This window comes from Ammospiza nelsoni, chromosome 9 (genome assembly GCF_027579445.1).
Source record: "Ammospiza nelsoni isolate bAmmNel1 chromosome 9, bAmmNel1.pri, whole genome shotgun sequence".
In the NCBI taxonomy this organism is placed as follows: domain Eukaryota; kingdom Metazoa; phylum Chordata; class Aves; order Passeriformes; family Passerellidae; genus Ammospiza; species Ammospiza nelsoni.
Window position 1 is genome coordinate 33,051,814 of NC_080641.1, and position 22,395 is coordinate 33,074,208.

At 40.3% G+C, this 22,395-nt stretch overlaps 1 protein-coding gene across 4 annotated transcripts in view; it reads left to right on the forward strand.

The window, feature by feature from the left end:
• Window positions 1-22,395, forward strand: part of FGGY (FGGY carbohydrate kinase domain containing) — a 129,469-nt gene that overhangs the window by 31,718 nt on the left and 75,356 nt on the right. For 3 of the 4 annotated variants that reach the window (XM_059478187.1, XM_059478188.1, XM_059478189.1), the window contains one exon: window positions 16,512-16,627. In XM_059478187.1, the coding sequence (XP_059334170.1) occupies window positions 16,512-16,627 (116 nt within the window). Of the gene's footprint in view, window positions 1-4,293; window positions 4,387-16,511; window positions 16,628-22,395 lie in introns of all 4 variants that reach the window. The other variant, XM_059478190.1, reaches the window with a different exon arrangement.

The window sequence follows — 22,395 nt, forward strand, 5'->3', positions numbered from 1 at the left end:
AGCTTGCAAATTGATGCTGCCAGATAGCCAGCCCGATATTATATAAATATATAATGTGTTATGTGAAATCACCAAGGGTTTGTTTTTGCCTTTTCCCATTCTTTATTCCAGTGCCATTCCATTAAGCTGTTCTTTAGATGAAAGGTTGTAATTCAGCCTTCAGTGGATGAAATGTATATGTACTTATGGAATCAAAGACATTCCAAGAAAGGTTGTTTATTTTCTTACTACCTTCTTTAATTAAATGTCGATGGTAGGATTCTGACTGACTTCAGAGAAACAGATGAAGCAATAATGCTTGCAGTGTGATCCAGCAGGGATGACTGGAGTTGTCCTTCTTGGTTGTTGGACACTGCATGGGTAGGAAACTCAATTCTTCTGTGGATAGGAGAGTTGGAATTTCAGATTTCACCATGGCTGTTGGTTTAATTTTAAAGTGAAGGGGAAGTTCTGAAAGTTCTATTTTTTATATTTTACTATGATGTAACTTCAGATATTATTTGAGTTAAATGTCTGGTTCAGCTTGCTGACACTCAGCTTTAAACTGGAGCTGGGAATCTCAGTTAAAACCTGTGTTTGTCCACTTTATTTTATTTCAAGTGCTCTGTCTCAGACTTGTCAGCCTGAGTTCTGAGCTTGCTGCTGTTGTGCAGTGTGGATGTATCCTGGGACTCTCTGCAGAGGGGATTGGGGAGCACAGGTGTTCCTCAGACAGCTGTCCCTGTGTTCCCTGGCAGGCTGGGGCTGTCCCAGAGTCCCTCCCAGCATCCATGAGCCAGTGTTGGAGTAGAAGAGAATTTATGCCAGCTGACCCAGCTATTGCCTCTAATACCCATGCACAAGGATTTTTTTTGTCAAAGTGGGAAAGAAAGTAGGAAATCCCTTCATGCTATAGGTGATTGGGAAAAATATGAAGATGAGCAGAGAGATATGCCTCTTAAATCCAAAACTCTCCCCACCCCTAAAGCGCACTTGCATTTATCCCTACATAGTACATGGAGTTAGGATGATGGAAATAACTTCATCTTCACTCACTGTAGTTTGAAACAGTTTTGAAACTATTTAGATACTCTCCTCTCCTTCCAATCTCATTTTCCAAGGTGAGCTCATTCTTCAGAGCAATGAAGCTGGATCTGCACAATAAGGTGTTTTCATATTTAATTAAAACTGATAAGAGGGGGAGAACATGCCACAAAATACAAAGAAAACTATTTTCCTGTGGTTTTCGTCTTCTGAACTTCCCTCTATGAAACTATTTGGGGGTTTCTGATGCTGGTTTGTCATTGTATATAAAATACCTTGAACAGAGTCTTTGGAGAAAAGGAAATACCATGCTATAATTTTACTTTCAGGAAAGAAATTAAGTATTCTTCCTGTCCTTATGGAAAAAGTTGGTGTGGTGTTGTCCCTAATTCCTTGTGCACAGCATCTGTGCAGGAGGTTAAGGTCCAGAGAGCTTTCATCTCCCTACAAAGAAGGGAAAACAGGGAATGTGTAAGAGCATGATACACTGCTGGCACCTGTTCTTCATGTCCATCCCATCCCATGCCATTCTTGCCCTCAATTCCACTCTGAAGCTCTGTGGGCACATGTGCAGTCTGGATTTAGTCTCCTTCACAGATGGCATCTTTCATGTGCCATCTTGGGCCATGCTGGCCATGAGATAGATATAAATATAAATATATATATATATATCTATAATTTGAATGTGTATCACAAAGAGAAAGTAAAGTTCTTCAGTGCTCACCACTCCTCATGCTGTTGTCCCAGTAGCACCAGGTGTAAATCTTACAGGGGGGCTCTCCAGAGGGGATCCAGTTTGTTTAAGACTTTCTGGGTTTGTATATTTTGTCCTGTAGCAGCTCTTCATTTGTATATAAGGACAGTTCATAAACAGATGTTGAATCTCAACATGGTGCCTGCTATTTCCTGCTATTTCTGACCTGCCTGGAGCACAGACAATCCTTATTCACACCAGTTAGCTCCACTGGTAATCTGTCCAAGAACATTTCCTGATACCTCTTTCTTTTTCAGGCTGTCTCTTTAAATGTGGATCAAAGGAAACTCATACCTACTAAAATGTTAAATTTCTGATTGCCCAACCTATCAGGAGATGTATTAATTCATTGAAGTGGGTGCTCATTTGCTTTGGCACAAACAGAGAAAGGAGGAGATAGAATATAAAGAATGATGTCCAAGCTATCAGAAATTAACCTTGTGATTGTGATACCTGCTGTGCTGATGGAAATCACTTCAGGCTGATGCAGGCTTCATCCACTATCTCCTTTGCTTGTTGGTTTATCTGAAAGGGCCTCTATCTGTGTGTGTGTGCATGAAGTAGGGACTACAGTTTTACCTCATTAAATGTGAAACTCTGCTTGGAGGAATATTGCTCAAGAAAACCACATCAGGCCAAGGTTTTGAAAATGCAGACTTGTTTAGAAAATGCATTTTAATATATTGAAGCCTCAAGCCATCTACCTCTGCTCCTGGAAGCTCCACCTGAAAACTTTCAGGGCTAAATAATTTAAGATTTGGGGTTTTTTTTTTATTCTTTCTTCAAGAAATACTAGTCTGATGTTTTATTTTCTTAAAGTCTGAACTCCACATAACTTTTTTTCAGAACTGTTTATCCTCACTCCAGACATGAACCTTGGAAAGGTGGCAGAAAAAACAAACAGCTGCTGTGTTTTTGGGCAGTCTGCATTCCTTTAAACTCTCTGAGATCAGACTTGTGCTGAGATTTTCAAATTATTTGTCCTAGGGCTTAGCCACTTTCACTCCTGCTTAAAAGTCAGTGAATTTGCCATACTGGTGCTTGTGAGAGCTGTCATGCAGAGCCTTAATGATTCAAGAACTATGAATATATGATGTGTTCTTAGGGCTTTTTATTATTGTTTCATTCAAACTTCACCTACCTCCCTAATCATCTTTCCATTTTTGGACTCCAGTTCTTTTTTTAACTTAAGCACATTGCTTAAGATATTCTAGGGAACTTTGTTTTGATTTTGGTTTTGGGGGTAAATTTGATACATATAAAAATGTTATTAATGGACCAAGGTGGAGGTTGTAAAAAAGACTGGCACAGTGCCGAGGCCCAGAGTCAGAAATTATCTGCTCAAGTTTGGGTTTCCTTCACAAGTTGGAGACAGGACAAAGAGCCACCAATCCTGTGGCAGTGTTTTGTCCCCTCTTTATGAGGTCTCCAAAATACATTCTGTGAAGCTAGTGGAAAAGTCAGAGCAAGGCAGGCTTGTGTGGTAAAAGCTTATTTAATGGTTTGGGCCTTCATGTGGGTTTTCCTGCAAGAGAGATGTGGAGATACTATGTCTACTTGTGCCTTTTAAGTAGCCTAAATCCCAAATGTGTCTTGCAGTGCCTTTCCAGTTCCTGGAGCCTCCCAGAGTGCAGAGATTGGCTGTACCAGGTCTCTGTTCTTGTGGCATGGGTTAAGCCCAAACGTGTGTTTACTAGCAACTGGAATGGACAAACAAAGCAGTCAGGCCAGTTCTGAAGGGCTTTTCAGTTAACTGTGCTCATTCTTTTCTTTGGGCCCTTTTCCAGCAAAGCACTTAGGCACGTGCTTAAAGTTAAAGCCTGTGCTTAAGTGCTCTGCTGGTCTGGGTCCTTTATTTGCTGTCCAAGCTTGCTGGTATGAACAGGCTGTTGGCTCTGGCAATGTTTGGGGAGCTGTTCTTAACACTGCTCATTTTCCTTCTCTGAACCTCATGGACACCTATGGCCCAGAAGATTCATTTGTCCTTTCAGTGTGACACACAGAATGACTTGAAAATGGTGTTTGAAAACCTGTAGCAGGTTATTGATTAATTGGCATTGATTGTGAAGAAACAGTGTATTTGGAAAAATCAAGGTCAGTCCAGCCAGAGGAGTTTTCATCTGATGTCTTGCTGGCAGCATTTGTCATATACCAAAAACATCTTCAGACTGTTCAAGTACAATGGATTTAATATCCAGAAAATTCTCCTTAAGTAGCTGCTGTCTTATAGGCACTTGTTATTTTTTGATCTGCATGCAGATTTGCTTACTTATTTATTTCTGGTTTTCAGTGCTGCAGTCCAGAGTTGCCAATCTCTGATTCCTGCAGGTCAGCAAGTCTTGTGCTGTTCCTCCTCATCATTCCCATACCATCCATGGCAAGTCAGGGCAGGAGAACTGTTAAATTCAGACCTTGGGATTTCTCTCTGGGTCTGGCAGCAGTGAAAGTTGGCCTTTCACCTCTAGAGCTGTTTTAGGACAGCAGGGAGTTGATTTTCTTTGTGCTTTTTTCCTAAGGGTGCAAACCACTTTGCAGCAATGAAAATGGCAGAATGTGCAGCCTGATGTTGCTGACCTAACTGTGGAGGTAGCAAGGAAAATCCATATGGGGTAAGTCAAGCACAATCCTGCAGTTGCTTCTGCAGACACGTGACTTACAGAAATGCCCCAGCTGACGTCAGAGACACTTTTTGTTCAGGTCAAGTTACTCACACCCACGTCTCTTTAGGACCAAGCTCATAAATAAATAGTGGACAAAATTGCCTTTAGAAATTTCATTCTTAATTTCTCTCAAATAAAAGTGTACAGTCTCTCTGTGAACAGTGATCTTTTTAATTCCATCATTTAATTTGGTAAAACACACAGATGTGGAAATTATTTTTGGGGTTTTTTTCATTAGAAATGTATAAACCATTAAAGAGAGAATAAAACAGTCCTTTTCTAAGGCATCTAACACAGGGATTTTGAATTGACTTTTAGTTCATTCTTTCTGTGCTTGCAGCATTTGTGAGTGTATTTTCTGCAGGTATTGCAGTGTAATTCAAGTTCCAAGAAAGGGAAAGACAAATATTTTAGTGTTGTTTGAGCCGCACGAAAGGGTTCATTAGAGCAGTGGTGAACTCCACCCTGCTGGTTCAGCCTCACCTTTCGGTGCTGGGTGTGAGACAAGCTCAGGCAGTACCTGGCAGGCTGAGCTCTGGCTCTGAGAGAGCTGGGGATGTGCATTCCCAGGTGAAGTTGTTTTTAGGATTTAAATGAATGGAAAAACCAATCGTGTCCACCTTCCTTGTGTAACAGGCTAAAGCATCTGAAATAAGAGGAGCAACTTCTTTCTTTCAGCCACTCTGCCAAGAGCCCATGGCTTGATCTGGTTGGTTGTTAGAAAAAGTCAGAGTGGAGTTGATTTAGTGCAGTCCCTTCTCTTTAGCAGTGGCAGCAGAGATGCTTTCAGAGGAAAGGAAAGGACAGAGGAATCCTAGACCTGACAACATGTTAGCATCCTTCTGGGGCCAGTGCTTTGAAATCATGCTCAGTTAATGAGCATTTGTATTCCCTTATGTTATTTCTCTCTATTATTGTGACTGGAAGCAGTCTAGATATCCATGTAATGTAGCCTCCTTTATGTTTTTCTTTTATTTTCTCTTGGTCCCAGCAATATCCTCTTTCAACTGCAGAATGATTGCTTGTTTTCTTTGAATGTCTTTATTTCTGCCTTCTGAGAAATAATGACACCTGATTTATCTACTCTGTAGCCTTCCTTATTTTCTGCATTGATCTCCATTTATTTCTCTGCTGATGTAAATAAGCTGAAACGGTTTTTCATTCCTACTTTATGGAAATTTATGTGTTCTTTTACTCACTTCTATTACCTGTTTCAGAACTCCTTGGGGGGTTTTCTTTGTTTGGTTTATGAAATCTTGCAGCTGTCCAAATAATACTGTTGGTGTCTTTACTTTTTGAGATTTGCTCAGAAATGTGCCCTCTTTTTTACATGAATACAATTGCAAAGGCCTGTACAGGCATACCATTATTATTAATTAAAGATACTCTAGAAATAGATGCAGTGCTGCTGTCATTTAAAATATTAAAATACAAGCATACATTACATGTATATAAAATGAGCCATCTTGCTTTTCCTTTGATTTAAATCACTTATCTTAAAATTTAACAAAACCTGTTTTCAAAAATTGATACTAATGACTAAATTATGACCACATATATCTAATATTTAGGAATGACTTTATGATTTTAAGAGTTTACTCTGACTGAACTGATTTTTGTGGTGGGAGGTAACAACACACCTCAGCTCACTCCCTGAATAGGAATATCTAATGTGTATCTTTGGTTCAGGTGCCCCTGGCAGCTGTATCCTGTCATCCAGACCTGAATAAGACTTGAAGGTGGTTTCTCTGAATAAAGGAGGCCTCAATGTTCAGGTTTAGCATGTGAAATGGTAACAGCCTCCATCAGAATGCAGTTATTACGACTTTCTTTTATTGCAGTACTCTTGGCAATTTCCCTGCTTCTGTTCTGGTTTCACTTAGGCTTTGTCTAGCCACAAGTGCATGACAGCCGAGGCTCCAGTTCAGCACAGTCTGACTAAGCTGGTAAAAACTCCCATTAACCCCACTGACAGCACTCAGGACTTTATACTCACACATGTGTGCAAGTACTGTGCTAAATTAGACTATCAGCAGTTTGATGTTAGGAGTATATACATTATTTACTCATGAACTGGTAAAATGTGTCTTTGCATGAAGAGATTTCCGGACTGACAGTTCTCTCTCTCAAAACACCACTGGTAAGGCTGTAAGGGTGGGGTTTTTTCACACCACTCTAATTCTGCTCAATTGTATGAAGACAGCAGAAACCACATAATGAACTGTAGCCCTGATCCTGTGGAGATCTGTGTTTCTAGTCAGTGTCTGGCGTGTCAGGGTGCGCATGGTGCTGGCCAGGCAGCGCCCTCAGCATCTGCCACACTTCCCAAGCTGCTGGAAGATCAAGGACACCCTAAATCCTTCAGCTCCCTAGGCATGGCTGGTGGGTGAGCATGTCCTGTGTGTCCTTTTCACCCAGAGGAGCCACACAGGGCCATGGAGCAGTAACTGGGGTCTTCCTGCAGCCTGCCCACGTTATTCCCTGTGGGACAGGGACATCTGGAACAATGCAGTGGCCGTGTGTCCATGGCTGGGCCAATGCCTGGTGCTGGCAGATGTGCTGGGTGATGCACATCTGGATGTGCTGCTGCTCTTATACTGGGAGAAGTTGATGTTGCTGACAGGAATAATCTCACTCTGTCCAAAGCCACACGGTGGGGAGGGAGCTCAGACCAAACTTCCTTTTTCTCAGTGACTTGTAGCATTTGCTTAATCTCTTTACCAGCTTCCTTGAGTGTTTGGTGAAGTCTTGAGCTGTGGTAAATTTGCTCCAGCTCAGACTTCCAGAGGAAGCTGTTCACTGGCTCTGTGTACCAATACTTCCAGTTTTAATTGTGTCATATTTTTAACTGCCAGAAAGTAACAGGAGAAAATGTGTTTTTTAAATACAAGCTCTTAATTGAAATAAATATTTGACTTCCTATTGCAGAGTGGTTTGGTTGAAATACTGAGCTTGAAAGAATAATTTTTTGTGATTAAATGGAACTGAAACATTGCTGATGTTGCAGAAGGCAGGAGGAATGTCCCAAGGCTGCTGGACTGCAGTAGCTGGAGACGTGGTCTCTACTTCCAGTTTTGCTTTTCATTTCCCTTGCCATTTTTGGATGATGTTTTCCTTATAACCTCTCCTCCACTTATTAAGCTTATAAAATTTAAACCAGTGGTTACTTAAAACAATGATTCAATTTTATATATGTGCACACTTTTTTTTTGTTTCTCTCATATTTAAAGATTTAAACCACAGTTGTCCATAGAAAGATTTTTTTTTTTAACATATTCAACATCAATGTCTGAATGGTGTCTTTCTGCCTGGGTCTCTAGAGTGAGCCTCTGGATTTAAGTATTCAGTTCAGGGGTCTGATTAAAGTTTACTCTTTGACCCTTGGCCAAATCCCTCAATTTTCTTTGCCTCTGTTTGCCATCTTTGAAGGGAATGGACTAAAATTTCCAGCCCCACATGCTATGTCTGATTTGTCTAGACAATACATTTTTTTGTCTAGGACTGTGTCTCATTATGAGTTCTCCAACAATGCCGAAGACAATGGGCTTGAATCTTGGTTGGGTGTCTGTAACATAATACAGAATGAAATTAATAAAACAACTCAGCAATCTGCTGACTGTTGGCTTGCCCTTGCCTCATGACATGGTGAGGCGTATGTGGGTGGATAAAATGGTCTTATTTTGTACTTTCTGATCCAACCCAATGTGTTTAGCTAAGTGTATACTCTGAAATTATTAGATGCACACAAGGGATTAATCTGCCTTGATAAGCTGAACTGCAGATGGGTGGTTCCCTACAGGTTTGGTGACATAACTTCTAGGAAAACTGAATTCAAGACTATTCCATCTTCCCATCTTTTGATAACTTGTTTCTAAACAGAAACACACTTCTAGAAAGAATTGGGCTCTGTTACACATCGTAGAAGAAACATCATCTCATTGTGGTCAGTGTGATTCACCTTCTGTTGGATGGCTTTTTTGACATTTGCAGTGTTTGATGCATTTATTTGTATTTTTAAAGGACAGGTTTAAATAGATTACAGCAAACACAAACAGGCACATTCTCCCAATCCAAAGTAAATATCTGCATGTGTACACATTACAAACACGTGTGTGTGTGTATTTATGGAAAAATAAAACAAGCCAGTTTCCCACAGTAGTTATGTATCAAATCCACATTTGTAACAAGATGTGCAAATTTTAAATTTTAAGATACCTCATCCAACACAGAATTTTCTTTATGTGGGTTAATCCTTAGAGTCTGAGTGTCACAAAACGGGCTTTCCCAACAATCTCTCGGTAAATTTGAGATTTATCTGTGCAATATAACATCAGTCTCTTGCCTCCTTTGGAACACGGGGAACATCTACACTCTGCATTTCTCAAGAGACTTCTGTGCTTATTGTGGTGGTAACTGGAGGTCAGTCTTCGCTCTGGTTGGGTGGTCGGAAGGTTGATGCCAGAGTTTAAAGCACTTCATTGCTTTGAAACCTTGTGCTGCTATGTAGGCTTTGAAAATGATCCTATTGTTCTTCTTATTTTCCTTTCAAAGTGGCACCCAGAGTTTAAATATAACATGGAATCTCGTCAGGGAGTGGCTGTATTCAGAGGAGATTAATTATAGATGTGGGTGTAGAAAATTGCAAATGTGAATTGTGTTTTTCATACAATAAAAACTGTCCCTTTAAGTAAGCAACCGACTTGCTTAGAAAATCCTGTGATTTAAAAAGCCAGCCAAAAACCTCTTAAGTGTTACAACATGAACACAAAATATTAAAGGAAGGTTTGAGTTAATTAATACTTCTTCCCCTTTACAAAAATAGCTTTAACTTTTTGATTTGCTGATTGAAAGACTTTGTTTCCTGCTCGGTGCTTGTTGCTGAGAGCTGAGTGCCTTCCACACACACACAGGGTGATGTGAGCTCAGGAGAATCACAACTCCTCCACCCTGTATCCCAGCAAAAGCCCTGAAAGCCCAGTCTGGATGAGTTTGGCAGTCCTGGTGTAATGCCTACGCCTGTTGCTGAGAGTGTTGATGGATCCCAGTCCCCCAAGGGCTCTGATGTAGCTGCCATTCCCCAAGGGCCTCTCTCTCACCTAAAAGAGAGTGTTGCTCTTTCATGGGCTCTGCTTTGGCACTGAGATTTATGGCAGGGAAAGGGAGACCTGGTTTATATTTTTAAATAAAAGCTGTGCCACCAGTCCAGTGAGAATTCTGACTTTCCAGATGTGAGGCCAACAGAGCTGCTGAATGCAAGTTCAGAGATTTTTAACCCCAAATTTAGCCTTGTTGGCTGGGAAGGAGTCTGGTAGGACCCTGCTAGTAGTTCCCTGAGTCAGCAGTGTTCAGCAAAAAATGGGGGGAATAGTATATCATTAAACCAGTGTTTTAACCACAGCTTTGAAGGAAAAGCTGTGAAATCTTCACATCTTATGTAGTACTTCAACATTATTTTTTTTAAGCAACAAAAAACCCAAAAAAAGGGCTTGGAAAGGTATTATATAGGCAATTATCAGTATCTGCATTACCTTCAAGTATGCAGCTTGTAGGTCCTGAGCTGTTCACTGTCTTTTTGGTTGGTTGCTTTGTGGATTGCTGTCTTCCACTAAACTTGAATGCTTGCTGGAAAGAGAAATCTTTTCTACTAAATCCTTTTTGTTGGGAACTGAAGAGCTATTTTCTGACACTGAATTTTTCCTGAGGAAAAAGAAAATATCCAAGTAATTTTTTGAACAGTAACTTTTAAGGTTTGAGGTCTGGAGTTTAATCCTATTTCACCTATGAAATATGACAAAATTGACAGCCCTAGTGTGAACAAATATTGGCCTTTCACCATGATATTGGATCATTCTTATTTGTATTAATATTTTTTCTCCTCAGCTTTAGTGAAGATTTCAAAGCAGGGAGAAAGCTTTGCTTTTGCTGTGGTATTTAACTTCCTTCAAAAAGTCTAAATGGCAGCCAGACTACTTTTAATTATTTATGATAAATAGAAGTGTTACCCAGAGCATAGGAAGGCTGAAGCTGGTAGAATTGCTAACTCTGATTACAGTAATTTCCTTGTTACCTTTATTGAATAGGTTTAAATCCTCAGACATGCAAAGACTGAATGTCAAGGCCTTGAGTACAACTGGGAATGTGTCTGCTACTTGTCCCAAACAGGCTTCCCCACCTGTCTTCTTTGTTTGGCCTGTTTAATGTTTTGTTGGAAGATGAAAACCCTTTTCAGGCAAGAGTCAAATTGCACAGCTTGCTAAGACAATGGGTTTGGGCAGGCAGGAATTTCATAGGCTTTGGGTCAAAGGCAATAATCATAAAAAGTAATGTGTTCTAAATGTTAGGGACTTGGGGTTTACACGGCTGGGTGGCTGGAGCAGCCCCTGACAGGTTTTGTGTACCTGCAGTTAAAGAGCTGTTGAAGAGGTGAAAGGAGGGCAGTGCAGTCAGGGCACCCCCAGACTCTGTCACCCTGAGCTTTGCAGCCCACCTGGCCCAGAGATGGACTGAGGGACAGCAGGGGCAGCTCCTCCACACCAGCCTGAGCTCAGACCCCTGCCCTGACTCCTTTTAGCCAACACTCAGCAGGGACAGCATCTCATACACTTCATACATCTCAAGACTCAATGATCAGATGTCACTTCTTCTCCTCTTTCTTGAGAAGTATTCCTTTAGGACAAATTGTCCCTGTTTCCTCCAGGCAGCCAAATACAGCAAGCAGGCAGAGACATGTTTCCTAAATGCCAGTGGTAGATGTGGATCCAACATTCTGGTTCTGTTTCCAAGGCTGTGGATTAATGGATATGGCATTACCATAATAGAGCAGAGAATAATTACAGGTTTCCTATTGCTCTGTGATAACTTCACTGTATTTTAGGCTCTTGCAGCAGCAGTGCCCAGTTCTGTTCTTGGATGCTGGGAGTATGTGTGCTGGGTATTAAATTTTTTTGCCTGGAACATTTTTGCACAAACCACAGTCAGATCTGTGACTGTGTTAGAGCTGTAAATTGCTTGCTTTTGTGAAAAGCCTTGAGACTGTGGGGTGCATAATTTGGGAGGACATTGGCAGCCTGGCCCAGATGTCGATATGTGGAGACGTTCGTTTGAGCAGAATCTACGCCCTGGTTTACAATTTGAATTCAGAATCTGTTTTAAATTTAAACTTTGTAGAACAAAAGAAAAATCATTTGATGTTGTGACAGTCAAGGCACACTCCATTGTTTCTGGTCTCCTGCTTACGTTCACAAGGTCATAAAGCTTTCTTAGCTTTTGATTCTTTGTAGCTTTAAATAAATCTGCCCCACAGACCACAGAGAGCTACTTTATCCCAGTGCATGCTATTCCTTTTGGGATCTAGCTGTACCCTATCCTTGCTTCTGGAGGATTTAGCTTTGGCACAGCCCTCAGCAGGTGCAGCTGGCTTCAGTTCAGTGATCCAGTGATTGAACTGCTGCGCTGCTAATGATGCCTACAAAATTAATTAAGTTCATGAGTTTAGGTTCATTTCTGAGCAGTTGGGATGAATGGAGCAGATCCTTTTGCTTTGGAATTGAGAACAAAGCTGCCATTCACCTCAGGATGCCCCAGCCAGGGGTTCTCTGCCTTTCAAGCTGGTGGCTGACTCATTTTCCAGGCTAACTAATCTTGTACCAGCCCTCTGAAATGGAAGGTCATGTAGAAATACCTTATGTGGGGTCACTTTTCAGGAAAAAAAACTGTTTCTTTTAGTAACTTTTAGTTGATAGGACTTACCTATCAACCTGTACTTAAAATAGGGATGACTTCTGCAAGACACCTGCAGTTAAGGAGTAGCTCCCAGGATTATTTTCATAGCAGGTACTGTCCCGGGCAGGGCAGGTTCTCTGCAGATTTGGGAATCATATCTGTGTTGGCTTTATCCCTTTTGGAGTGTGGGAGATGTGGCAAGAAAGTGTGAAGCTCTGGTGACTCCTAAGTAGTTGTGGAGAAGTTTTTTGTGACTTTTATCTTTTGGATACATTTTTATGCTGATAACTTAGAGCATGCAGGAATTCCCATTTTCAGTGAATGCATCTGATTGCCTTCTCTCCATGAAGTACAACAGAGTGAGAGAAAATACTCAGAATGGGCAGATAATGTGGGAAGAGTCATACAGAAACAAATTTTGATCACCTGAGTGATCACAAGTCCAGTTGGCCCAGACCCTTTTGCAGGTTAGTTGCTTCCAGACAGCATTTTGGGAATTTCAAGTGTGTTCACAGACTCTCTGTGTTTTTAAGACTGCTGAGATTCTGGTTATGCAGGACTTCAGCACATCCAGTTAGTCCTCAGCAAGAAACTCATAGGAAACTCTAAACATAATCATTTTCCTGTGAAAAATCTGGTTTGAATAAAATAAAAATTTTCCATGCACGACGGTTGGGGTTTTTTTTCAGTAGGAATATTCTAAGCAAAACTTTTTGTTCTGAACAGAGAAAGGAAATCCTTCATTTCTTTGTGCTGGGAATATGCTTGAGGAAAAGTGTCTCCAAACTCATGGTATTTCAGACTGGCTACATATGGCTTGTGCCACTGAGGGGTTCCATGTATGGCTCCTCAAATCCTTTGGTGGATCAGGCAGTCAGGAGAGGGCTCTTCCCTCTGGGATTGCCTCTTCTCTGCCCCTTTGAACCCAGCTGATCCTGGGAGTAAAGTAAGAAGAGCTTTTGCTTCAACCCATCTGGTTCATCCAGCTTCAGCCAGCACAAGTCTGGTGTTTATGACCAAATAATTGAGGCAATGCTGCCAAATAGGAAAAATTGAATATACCACAGCAGATATCAGTACTGTTTCTGTTTCATATCTGCCCCTCATCTCATCAAACTTAGGAGTTCTGTGAAATATAAAATTTTCTCATGGTTGAGGCTTTCTTTGTAGGTATACTGATTTGGTTCCTCAGGTGGTTCTTTCCCAGTGTCTTTCTGGTTAGAGTTTTCCCAAGTTAGGAGTTGTGCTACCCCCTTTATAGGGTGATTCTCTGGGGGAGAATTTCTGAGTGATTTCCTATGAAGTTAATATACATAAATATATAAATAAATATGTATTATTTGCATCTATACCATTGGCTTCAGCAGTGACAAGCCATGAATGAGCTGTTCTCTCTGCATGTGCACAGAGCTCTCTAGGACATACAGACTGAGCACCTCATCAGGTGAGGGGCAGGGCTTTGAGTTCAACCCATCCAGGTGCTTTTGAGCATGTGGTGATGTTAATCCATCATGGCCATCACAAAGAAACCCTTTCATTTAGACTGTTATCTCTGAGAGCAGAATGTCTTTCTGCAGTATGACACTTTCTCTTTGATATTAGGGGTTTGTATGAAGCCATATTGTTCCATTAAACACCTACTTTTTGAGTGGCAGCAAGAGTGGAAGAAAGAGATTGAATCTCAGAGCAGTATAAATGCTCAGACTGTGTTTAAAACAAGCATTTTGAGTTTCTTGCTGTGGCCATGAAAATAAAAACCTGCCAACATAATGTGTTAGTGTTTAACTCAGATCTGAGATTGGTTTTCATACCAGAACCTTCCACTTAAGGATCTGCCAGCCACTTTCTTTGGGAAGAGTTGTCTTTCCCAGTTCATTTTCCATACTATGTTAAAAATTCAACCAGAACTCCTCTGTTTATCCTTGCTCTGTGAGCACTTTGCATTTATGCATCTCCAGGATGTGTTCAGTGCAGCCATATCCTGCCAGAGAGCTGGGATCTGCTGGAATTCTGTGGATTGGCAGGAGGGGATCTGTCCCCATCCCCAGTGATTCCAAGGGCCTGCGTGTGTGCTGTGGTGTTCCACAGAGGGAGCTGTGTGGGGCAGCAGGCCCCTGGTTAGAACATGTTCCTTGGAGCCTTTCTCAGGGTGTGGCATTAGTTCAGAGCTTCAACCTAATTAGAAAAAGACATATTCGGTTTTGATGATAATTTATGATTTGGTATTTGCCATATTTGGGAAAACTTGATGCATTGTTTTTCGCTCTTTATGTCTAAATTTTTCCTAAACTGATGAAGTGCTTTTTATTTCAAATACCCTGTCTTTATTTTTCCTTTTAACGAGAGGTTTGAACCAATTTGGGGAAAATGTTTATTTTTTCCCAGTATTTTCTTCAGCCTAGAATTTATTTATTCACCCAATTTTTGTCAAAGGTCCTAATTAGATTTCTGTGTCTGGCTTTTAAATCCTTGGAAATTGGAATTCCTTATATCAACATTGTCATTGCTGTAGTTACAGGTCATGTGCTTTTTCTGTTTTCAAACCAGACACTGAGTTGAGATTGTGTGGTCTATTCTTAAACTATTAGGAAGAAAAAAAAGGGGGTGGGGGTGTCAGAGATGTTTTAAGAGTAGTCCTGAAATAATCTCTGCATTTATTGACTGCATTTATTTATAGGGATATAAATAGTTAACTAATGTCTTTTTTCCCCCCCAAAATATGTCATGTTAATTATTCTCTTTGCAGCAAAGAGCAACCAGCACACCTTTTCAACCAATGGGATGTGAATGGCCATCACTTGTCCTCTGGTTGTAAAAACTCCAGTAAAACAGGATGGAAAGAAACATAAGGCATTTACAAAACACATTTCAGTCCCAGATGAGAAAGTAGGAGTTTAGAGAGTCTATGAAACCATCCCATCTTCTGCTCAGTGTCACATAAGAGGATGTTGCTTCTTGTTGTAACCCCCTTAAACATAAAATAGATATCCCAGATAGTTTTCCAGCTGTGTGGAAAGACTCTTCCTGTTGTTCTTTGGCTTTTCTCTGTCTGCAGTATCAGTAGCTATAAGCTCTAACTTTGATTTGCAGATAGGAAATAAAAATAGTTTCTCTTTTTCTGCTCAAGGCCATGTTGGATGGGTCTTGGAGCAACCTGGGCTAGTGGAAGGTGTCCCTGCCCATGTTAGAGTGTTAAGGTCCCTTCCAAGCCCAACCCATTCTGTGATTCATATTTTAGTCCCTGGGTAGTATTCTTGGATGAAAGGAAGATTTCCTTTTATTCCAAAAAATAATTTTGAAGAGAGAAATTTTATTTGGCTTTTACTTATGCAAAACTGCAAGAAAAACTCAAGTGCTTCAGTCAAAGTGAATTTGCTTTGAAGATACATGTTCAAATTGTACCATCCTAATGAAGAGAATATGTCTGTGTAAGCTCACCTTGGCTAAACATGAGTCACAAATAAGCTGTCTTGTAAAACATCAAAGAAAATCCACCTCTGAGCAGGATTTCTCTTTGAGAACAGTTATGATGATGTGCTTCCCTGAGATGCATCTGAGCTGTGTTGCACTTGCTGGTACTGTGGTATTCCCAGGACTGCAGAGCTGCAGTTTTCAGTGATATTTAGCATTTTTAATACCTTTTAGTTGACTGACTTTTCAAGCACAGTTTAGTACTGATCTTTGGAGATGATTCCTAGTGTTCAGATAGAAAACAGCCTATGTAATTTTAAACCATCAGGAGTATTGTTCGTACTTTGGGGAGGAATATATTTGGGGATATTAATAAAAACCATTCTGTGTGTTAAGACAGACTTTGCTGTGAGAGTTCTTGTCCTCTGTGTCCTTCTGCTCCTGCCTGTGCCCCTTGCTGCTGTCCTGGCACAGCAGAGTTTACATCAGCTTCTCAGAAATCAGACTTGTGCATCTGTCCCCATCATCCAGATTTCCTGGGAATTGCAGTTCAGTTGTGAGGGAAGTAACACAGTTTTCCTAAGGACAGACTGTGCAAAGCAGCCATTTAGGCTGGAAGAGCAGCACTCTGAGCTGCTGTGCTCCAGCCCTGCTCTCCCCCAGGCACATGCACAGCCTGTTATTTGACTGATTTATGCAGTGAAGTGGCCAGACCAGGAGTTGTTTCAGCAGACAAGAATCTTAAACACAAGGTCCTTTTAAGGTCCTCAAGACGTGCACTCCAAACAGTAACCAGTTTTTTTTTTTTTAATGTGAGCATTCTGCTGGAGTTTCTGACCAGTGGAGAAGAGATTCTTTTGCAGGAAATTGTTTCTAGTCACAAGTTTAAACCCAAACATCTTCATTTGCCTGACTTTGTGCTCATATTGTCTCTTTTTTAGGTCTCTCTGTACAGTAGTGTGCAAGTGGACATACACGTCCGATAGAGGTTGGGATGACAGTTTCTGGAAAATGATTGGTTTGGAAGATTTGGTGAAGGATAAGTATGAAAAAATAGGTATATCAGGGTTGGGTTTTAATATACATATATATTCATATTAAGAAATTTACACAAAAATATTAATAATTATACATATTCATATTAGTAAATATATGCAGAGTCATTAAATATATTAATATTCATATTTTATCAAAACAACAAATATACATATTTATTAATATTAATAAAACTTTATGTATATATATATATTTATAAAAGAATATAAATATATCAAGATGGAGCTTTGAGCAGCCTGGTCTAGTGGAAGGTGTCCCTGCCCATGGCAAAGGGATGGAATGAGATGAGCTTTATGGTCCCTCCCAACCCATTCTCAGATTATATGAATAAAAGATATATACATATAAAAAGGTATTTTGCTGTATTACAGTGAATGTCAGCAGCTTCAAATGGGTTGCTGAGATGCTCATAGGGAACAGATTTCCTAAGTGAATTTTTTTATTTGGCATTGTTGTGAGAAACTGTGTTTAAATTTTTATCTCCTGCCCTGGAAGGCCTTTTTGTTCTGCGCAGTCTCAACAATAGAAGAGTAAAAAGGAGCCCCAGCAACTGATGACATGAAGGACACACTTTATATGGGTATATTGGATAGCAGGCTACAAAAAAAGCTACAATATAGTAATTTTTTAGCTCTTACTGATAGTGTGATTTGTGACCTGTACCCATCTCCCTTGCAGTCATTTTCAAAAGAAGTGCTACTTCTGCTTGTTGTTATCTTTATACATTTTTTTCACTCTCAGAGCCCAAGTTTAATTAGAATAGTAGCCTTGCTAATAGCAGTTCCTACAGCAGATATTCATTAAAAGTCCATAACGTTAATATACCAGAAAATTTCCAGGATAACTTTATTAGACTTTCCCTGTTAACTTAATGGACTTTTAATGGATGTCCTAAGCAGACATGTCATTAACAAGAATATTACCAGACATGAATTAAAATATGCTCATTCATCAAAGTTAATTATCTGAAATTTCCTTTGATTTTTTTTTTTTAATGTTGAGCACTTTGAACAAGTTTGTACAGCAGTTTAAATGCAGCAACATGAAATGGAAATGGTGGAGGAAGGATTGTAGTGAAAAGAACTGTAATGAAATCTATAAACCTTTCTGATCATCACATAATCTGCTATCAGTCATTTTTGGGTTATCAGAAAATGGTACTTGAAAGCTTCCTTGAATAGATTTCAGCTTTTCTCCTGCAAAGGAAACTGCTTATGCAGAGGTACAAAACCTAGCAGGAGAATGAGGCTTTCAACTTCCTGAGGTTTTGGGTTGAATATAGTTCTTACAACATCTGTCACTTGTGGCTTTTAGCAAATCTTCAACAAGTTAAAATAAGACTTGCAATAAATACATGTTTTTAGCAGAAAATTGAACATCTTGCCAGCTGGTGGTCTCATGGAAGGGTATTTTAAAAATAAATTATTTATGAAGTGCAAGCTAAGGGCTTGAATACAATATTTATGCAATGCACTTCAAGGACAGTGCAAAGCAATTTGCCATTTTAAGTAACAACATGCATGTTTTAAATGATAAAGTAGCCATTAATAAAAGGGGCCTTTTGTTGTGATGGGAGCCTCATAACACTGGCCTACATATGGCTCAACATTCATTAAGAGAGAAACCATCAATTCCCAGTATCAGGCTTCCATGTTAGTTAAAACACAACGTTTACAAAATAAATCAGTAAGTTATCTTCTGGTGATGTGCTTCTTGCAAGGCAAAAGTGTTTCTGGTGAGTTACTGGTGGAAGTGTCTATTTCCATGAAAGACTGTGGAAGTTTTTAAAGAAAGGAACCATAGAATCCCTGAGAGGGTCTTGACTGGAGTTGGAGAAGCACAGCCTGACCTCCAAAACTGCACCAAACCTTAGGGCAGAACTTGCAGCTTGTGCTCACCTTGTGAGATCCTTTGGTTTTCAGATTCTGGGGCCGATTCCCTCAGGTGAATCCACAGCATAAGACAATTTCTATTTGCATAATAATACTGAAACTTGGCCCTAGGGAGAATATGAGCTTATTTCCCTGACCATTTGTCTAACCCTGCCTTTTTTAAAAGGGAAGGTGTTGCTTTTGTTATCATTAGCAGTGTGATAACATCACAGAAAGCAGCAGAGTGTCCTTCTTCCCTGTGTCTGTGCAGAGGGAATGAGGAGCTTGCTGCACCAGTGTGGAGCCCAGGCAGGTGCCACTCCATTCCTTTGGGTTTCTCTCCTGCCCTGTCCTCCTTGGAGTCTCTTGGAAGGGTGTAGCTTCAGAAGGAGTCAAAGCAAAGCACTTCACCCTGCCCAGGAGCTGCTCCACGGTGGTGTGTCCCAGGGAAGTGCTTTGCTTTCTGCCACCCTGAGATCTTACCAGTGTCCCTGGGTGTGGGGAATGGGAATATGAATGGTGTTCCAATGAGAGCTGGGGCTTTGCTTGTTTTAGTGTGTTCAGTGGTGTTGGATTTGAGAGGAGCACTCTGAATCAACTCAGCTTCCCTCAGATTTATCAGGATGGATGAATCCAGGTAGATGCACCTACCAGGAAGGTGATACTCAGCCCCTGAGCAAACTGCAGCTGGAATGGTCCTGGGGAGTGGAGATTCCTTCTCACACATCCCACGGTGTCAGCGCTGGTGGTGAGGCGCCATCCCTGCCCCCACAGCATCCCACCTTGCACCAACTCAGCTCAAGCTGTTTTGCAGCAGTGCTGCTCACAGGGGGACAGCCTCAGCTGCTGGAAATGCATCCCATTATCCCAAGGGAAGGCTTTCTGGACAGTGTGTGCCTCCAGGAGGAGCATCAGAGCTGCCACAGCTGATAGGGAAGGATGGGAAGGAGGGCACTGAGCTGCCCTGCAGATAAAGGAGCTCAAACTTGTCAGATAACCTAGGTAGGAGGAGGGTGAAGGGAGGTTGTACATGCTCAAAACCTCCTCCTAAAATGAAAACAAAACCAAAAACCTGACAGGGCTGAAGTAATTCTGGTGGAATTTCCTCTTCTGTTCTCAAGCTGCTCTAAGCCCGTGTCTGTCTGCTCAAGGTTTGTTTAGCTCAAAGGCAAGGGTGTATTTTAGTGCCTGCACGTTCCCCTTCTAAAGAGAGATAATGGCCTTTTTCTCATGTATCTCTTCTAAAAGATAACAAGGCTCTGAATTATCATTTCTTTTAAGCAAAGCAAAATGTCAAAAGATAAAATTAGAAAAAATTTCTGACTGTAACAAAAGTAAATACAAAGTTTACCAGTTTAAAATATGCAGAAAAACTATGTTTGTTTTGTTGGTTTTTATTTTCCAATCTCTACTGAAATCATTATTATTTCCAATCAGAGGGAACCAAAGATGAATAGCTACAAATAGATTTTTTTTTTCATTTGTAAGTATCTTTAACTTTCAAGCCACTGGAAATTCTTATGGAAATTACCAAGAACAACTTCTTTAAGGTACATATTTCTTTATTCTGGTAAATACGCTTTTAAGCATCACTTTAAAGCTCCTTGCCCTTTAAAAATACATTTACTGTAATCAGAGCGCTGTGGTTCCAGGGAGTAAACTCCTCTTGGTTTCAGTTTAACTTAACATATGACCTTGTTGATAAGGGTGACCCTCACATCTGACCTTTAGGATCTTCCACAAACCTTTCCCATATCAGGGCGTGGGTTCACATCTGAAAACTCCCAGGCCTTTGACATTTTCTGTTTCTCACAGCAGACTAACCTTTCAGGGAATCCACATAACAAGTTGTTTGTGATCCCTTCTATACATCAGGAATTTACTGATCAGGCTTGTGAAGGTAAAGAGTCTTTATCTGGAGATACTGAAAAATTTATTGATGCCATTAATTTGCTCACCAAGAGAGTGGAAGATGACTTGTATTCAAACCACTGTGGAAGTGTTGTGTACTAGAGGCATTAGCATTTATCTGCTGTGGTAAAAGCACATGATGAGTATCTCTTTGTGGTATTCTAAAACCTAGAAAGACATTAACAATTCTGTTAAAATTTCATGTACTATAGAGCTCCTAGGGTACTGGAGCATACATTCCATTTGGAGAAAAATGCCTGATAAATTTTCACCACAGCCTTCTACTTCAGGGCCTACTTAAGGGACCAAATAATGATTTTTTTATTGAATGGTAATATTTCATACCAGGTCTTTTTTGGGTTGTAGATGGTGGCTTTGTGTGAGAGAGCATTGTGGGTACTGCAGGATAGGTTCTACTGATCTTATAGGTTTTGTAGCTTTTGTAAAGGGCTCTTTGTCACCTTCTTTCATCTGTGCAGGAGCAGAAACTGATGCCAATTAAGTAGCTGAAGTTTTGCTTAATTTGCTTTAGTGTACAACTGGAAAAAATCTTTAATTTTTGATCTTGGGGGTGATGGTGGCATAAGGAATAACAGCCTGTGCTCCTTATACATCTCTTTACTTAAATCCCATTCTGGGTCTTTTTCCCACTCATCATTCTTCACCACCTTCAAGAATAATGTTTTCCATTTTCCACAAATTCTCCCTTTCTTCCTACAGTAGGATTTCTGCTTTTTGTTTGTTTGTTTTGATTTGTTTGTTTTGTGTTTTGTTGGTTTTCGGTTTTTTTATTGTTGTTGTTTTTATTTTAATTTTTGCACTATGTTTTCAATTAAGAAGGATTTGACTTGTCTATAACGTGCATTTCTGGTTAGCAGCCTTAACTCCCCTCCATCAGTTTACCAGTTTATCACCCTTCTTATTCCATCACTCTGCCTGTGCTTTAATGTACAGCCCCAACACTTTACAACCCCATTTTTAACTCGCTCTCCTTAATTTCAGGACTTTGGGGACTGCAGGCTTGATGTTTTTATGGGCCTGGGTGCTTACATATGCCATTTTTTAATGTTCTGAAAAGATGGATCTGTGTAATTAGAAGACTGGATGTTATTTTCTAATGCTCTTTCATTTCAACTGCTTATTAATAACTTGATAGCACAGAAAACTTTTTTTAATATCAAGTTACATTCCTGCATGTGCCACTGAATCCTTCCATAGACAAAGCTAATAATGGCATAGAATATCTCACTTTTTACACTTGAAATAGAGTGTACTTAGATTCTCTGTTTTGTCAGTAGTTAGCTCTAATACTTGGGTGTTCTCTTTATTTACATTTAGGCTGAAAATGGGAGATTCAGTGAAGGGTGGGAGAATTTGGTCAATCTGAACTCACTGCCACAGCAGCTGTGGAGGGAATGGTCAATCCATTTGTTCTGCCAGTTTTCCCTGTCTCTTCCAAGGCCTTTGATGCCAGATGCTCTGGAGCACATGAGGGATTTCCTTGAAAGCTGAGAGAAAGGGATGATGATTTTTTTTTTTTTTTTTCAGGTCAGCTTGTAGCTGCCAGTTCTTCATAAAGCTGGATTGCAGCAATAAGCTTTAAACACTGCGCTTTGCAAATGGTAGAGAATAATAAGTAAAGGGATTCTCTGGTATGGGATGCCTGTATCTTTCTTTCCCTGGTCTTTTGCTATCCCCAATAAATTACAACACGCTGCAATTTCAAACAAAATTAAAAGGATGAATCAGAGGATATTTACACTTACATGCTGTCAAAATCCATGGAATTTACAAGTGAATAGTGTTCCAAATATGCTAACATTTTTCTGGCTTCCTGTCATTTCAGTCTGTCCAAGAACTGTAGCAACTGCAAAGGAGCTGAAACTGGCACAGTGCAAAGAGGTTTTTGGGTGTCTCCTTCCTGAGAGCTCGAGGCATTATTTCATAATAGATGATTCAGCAGGAAGAAGTTGGGCTTTTCCTTAGA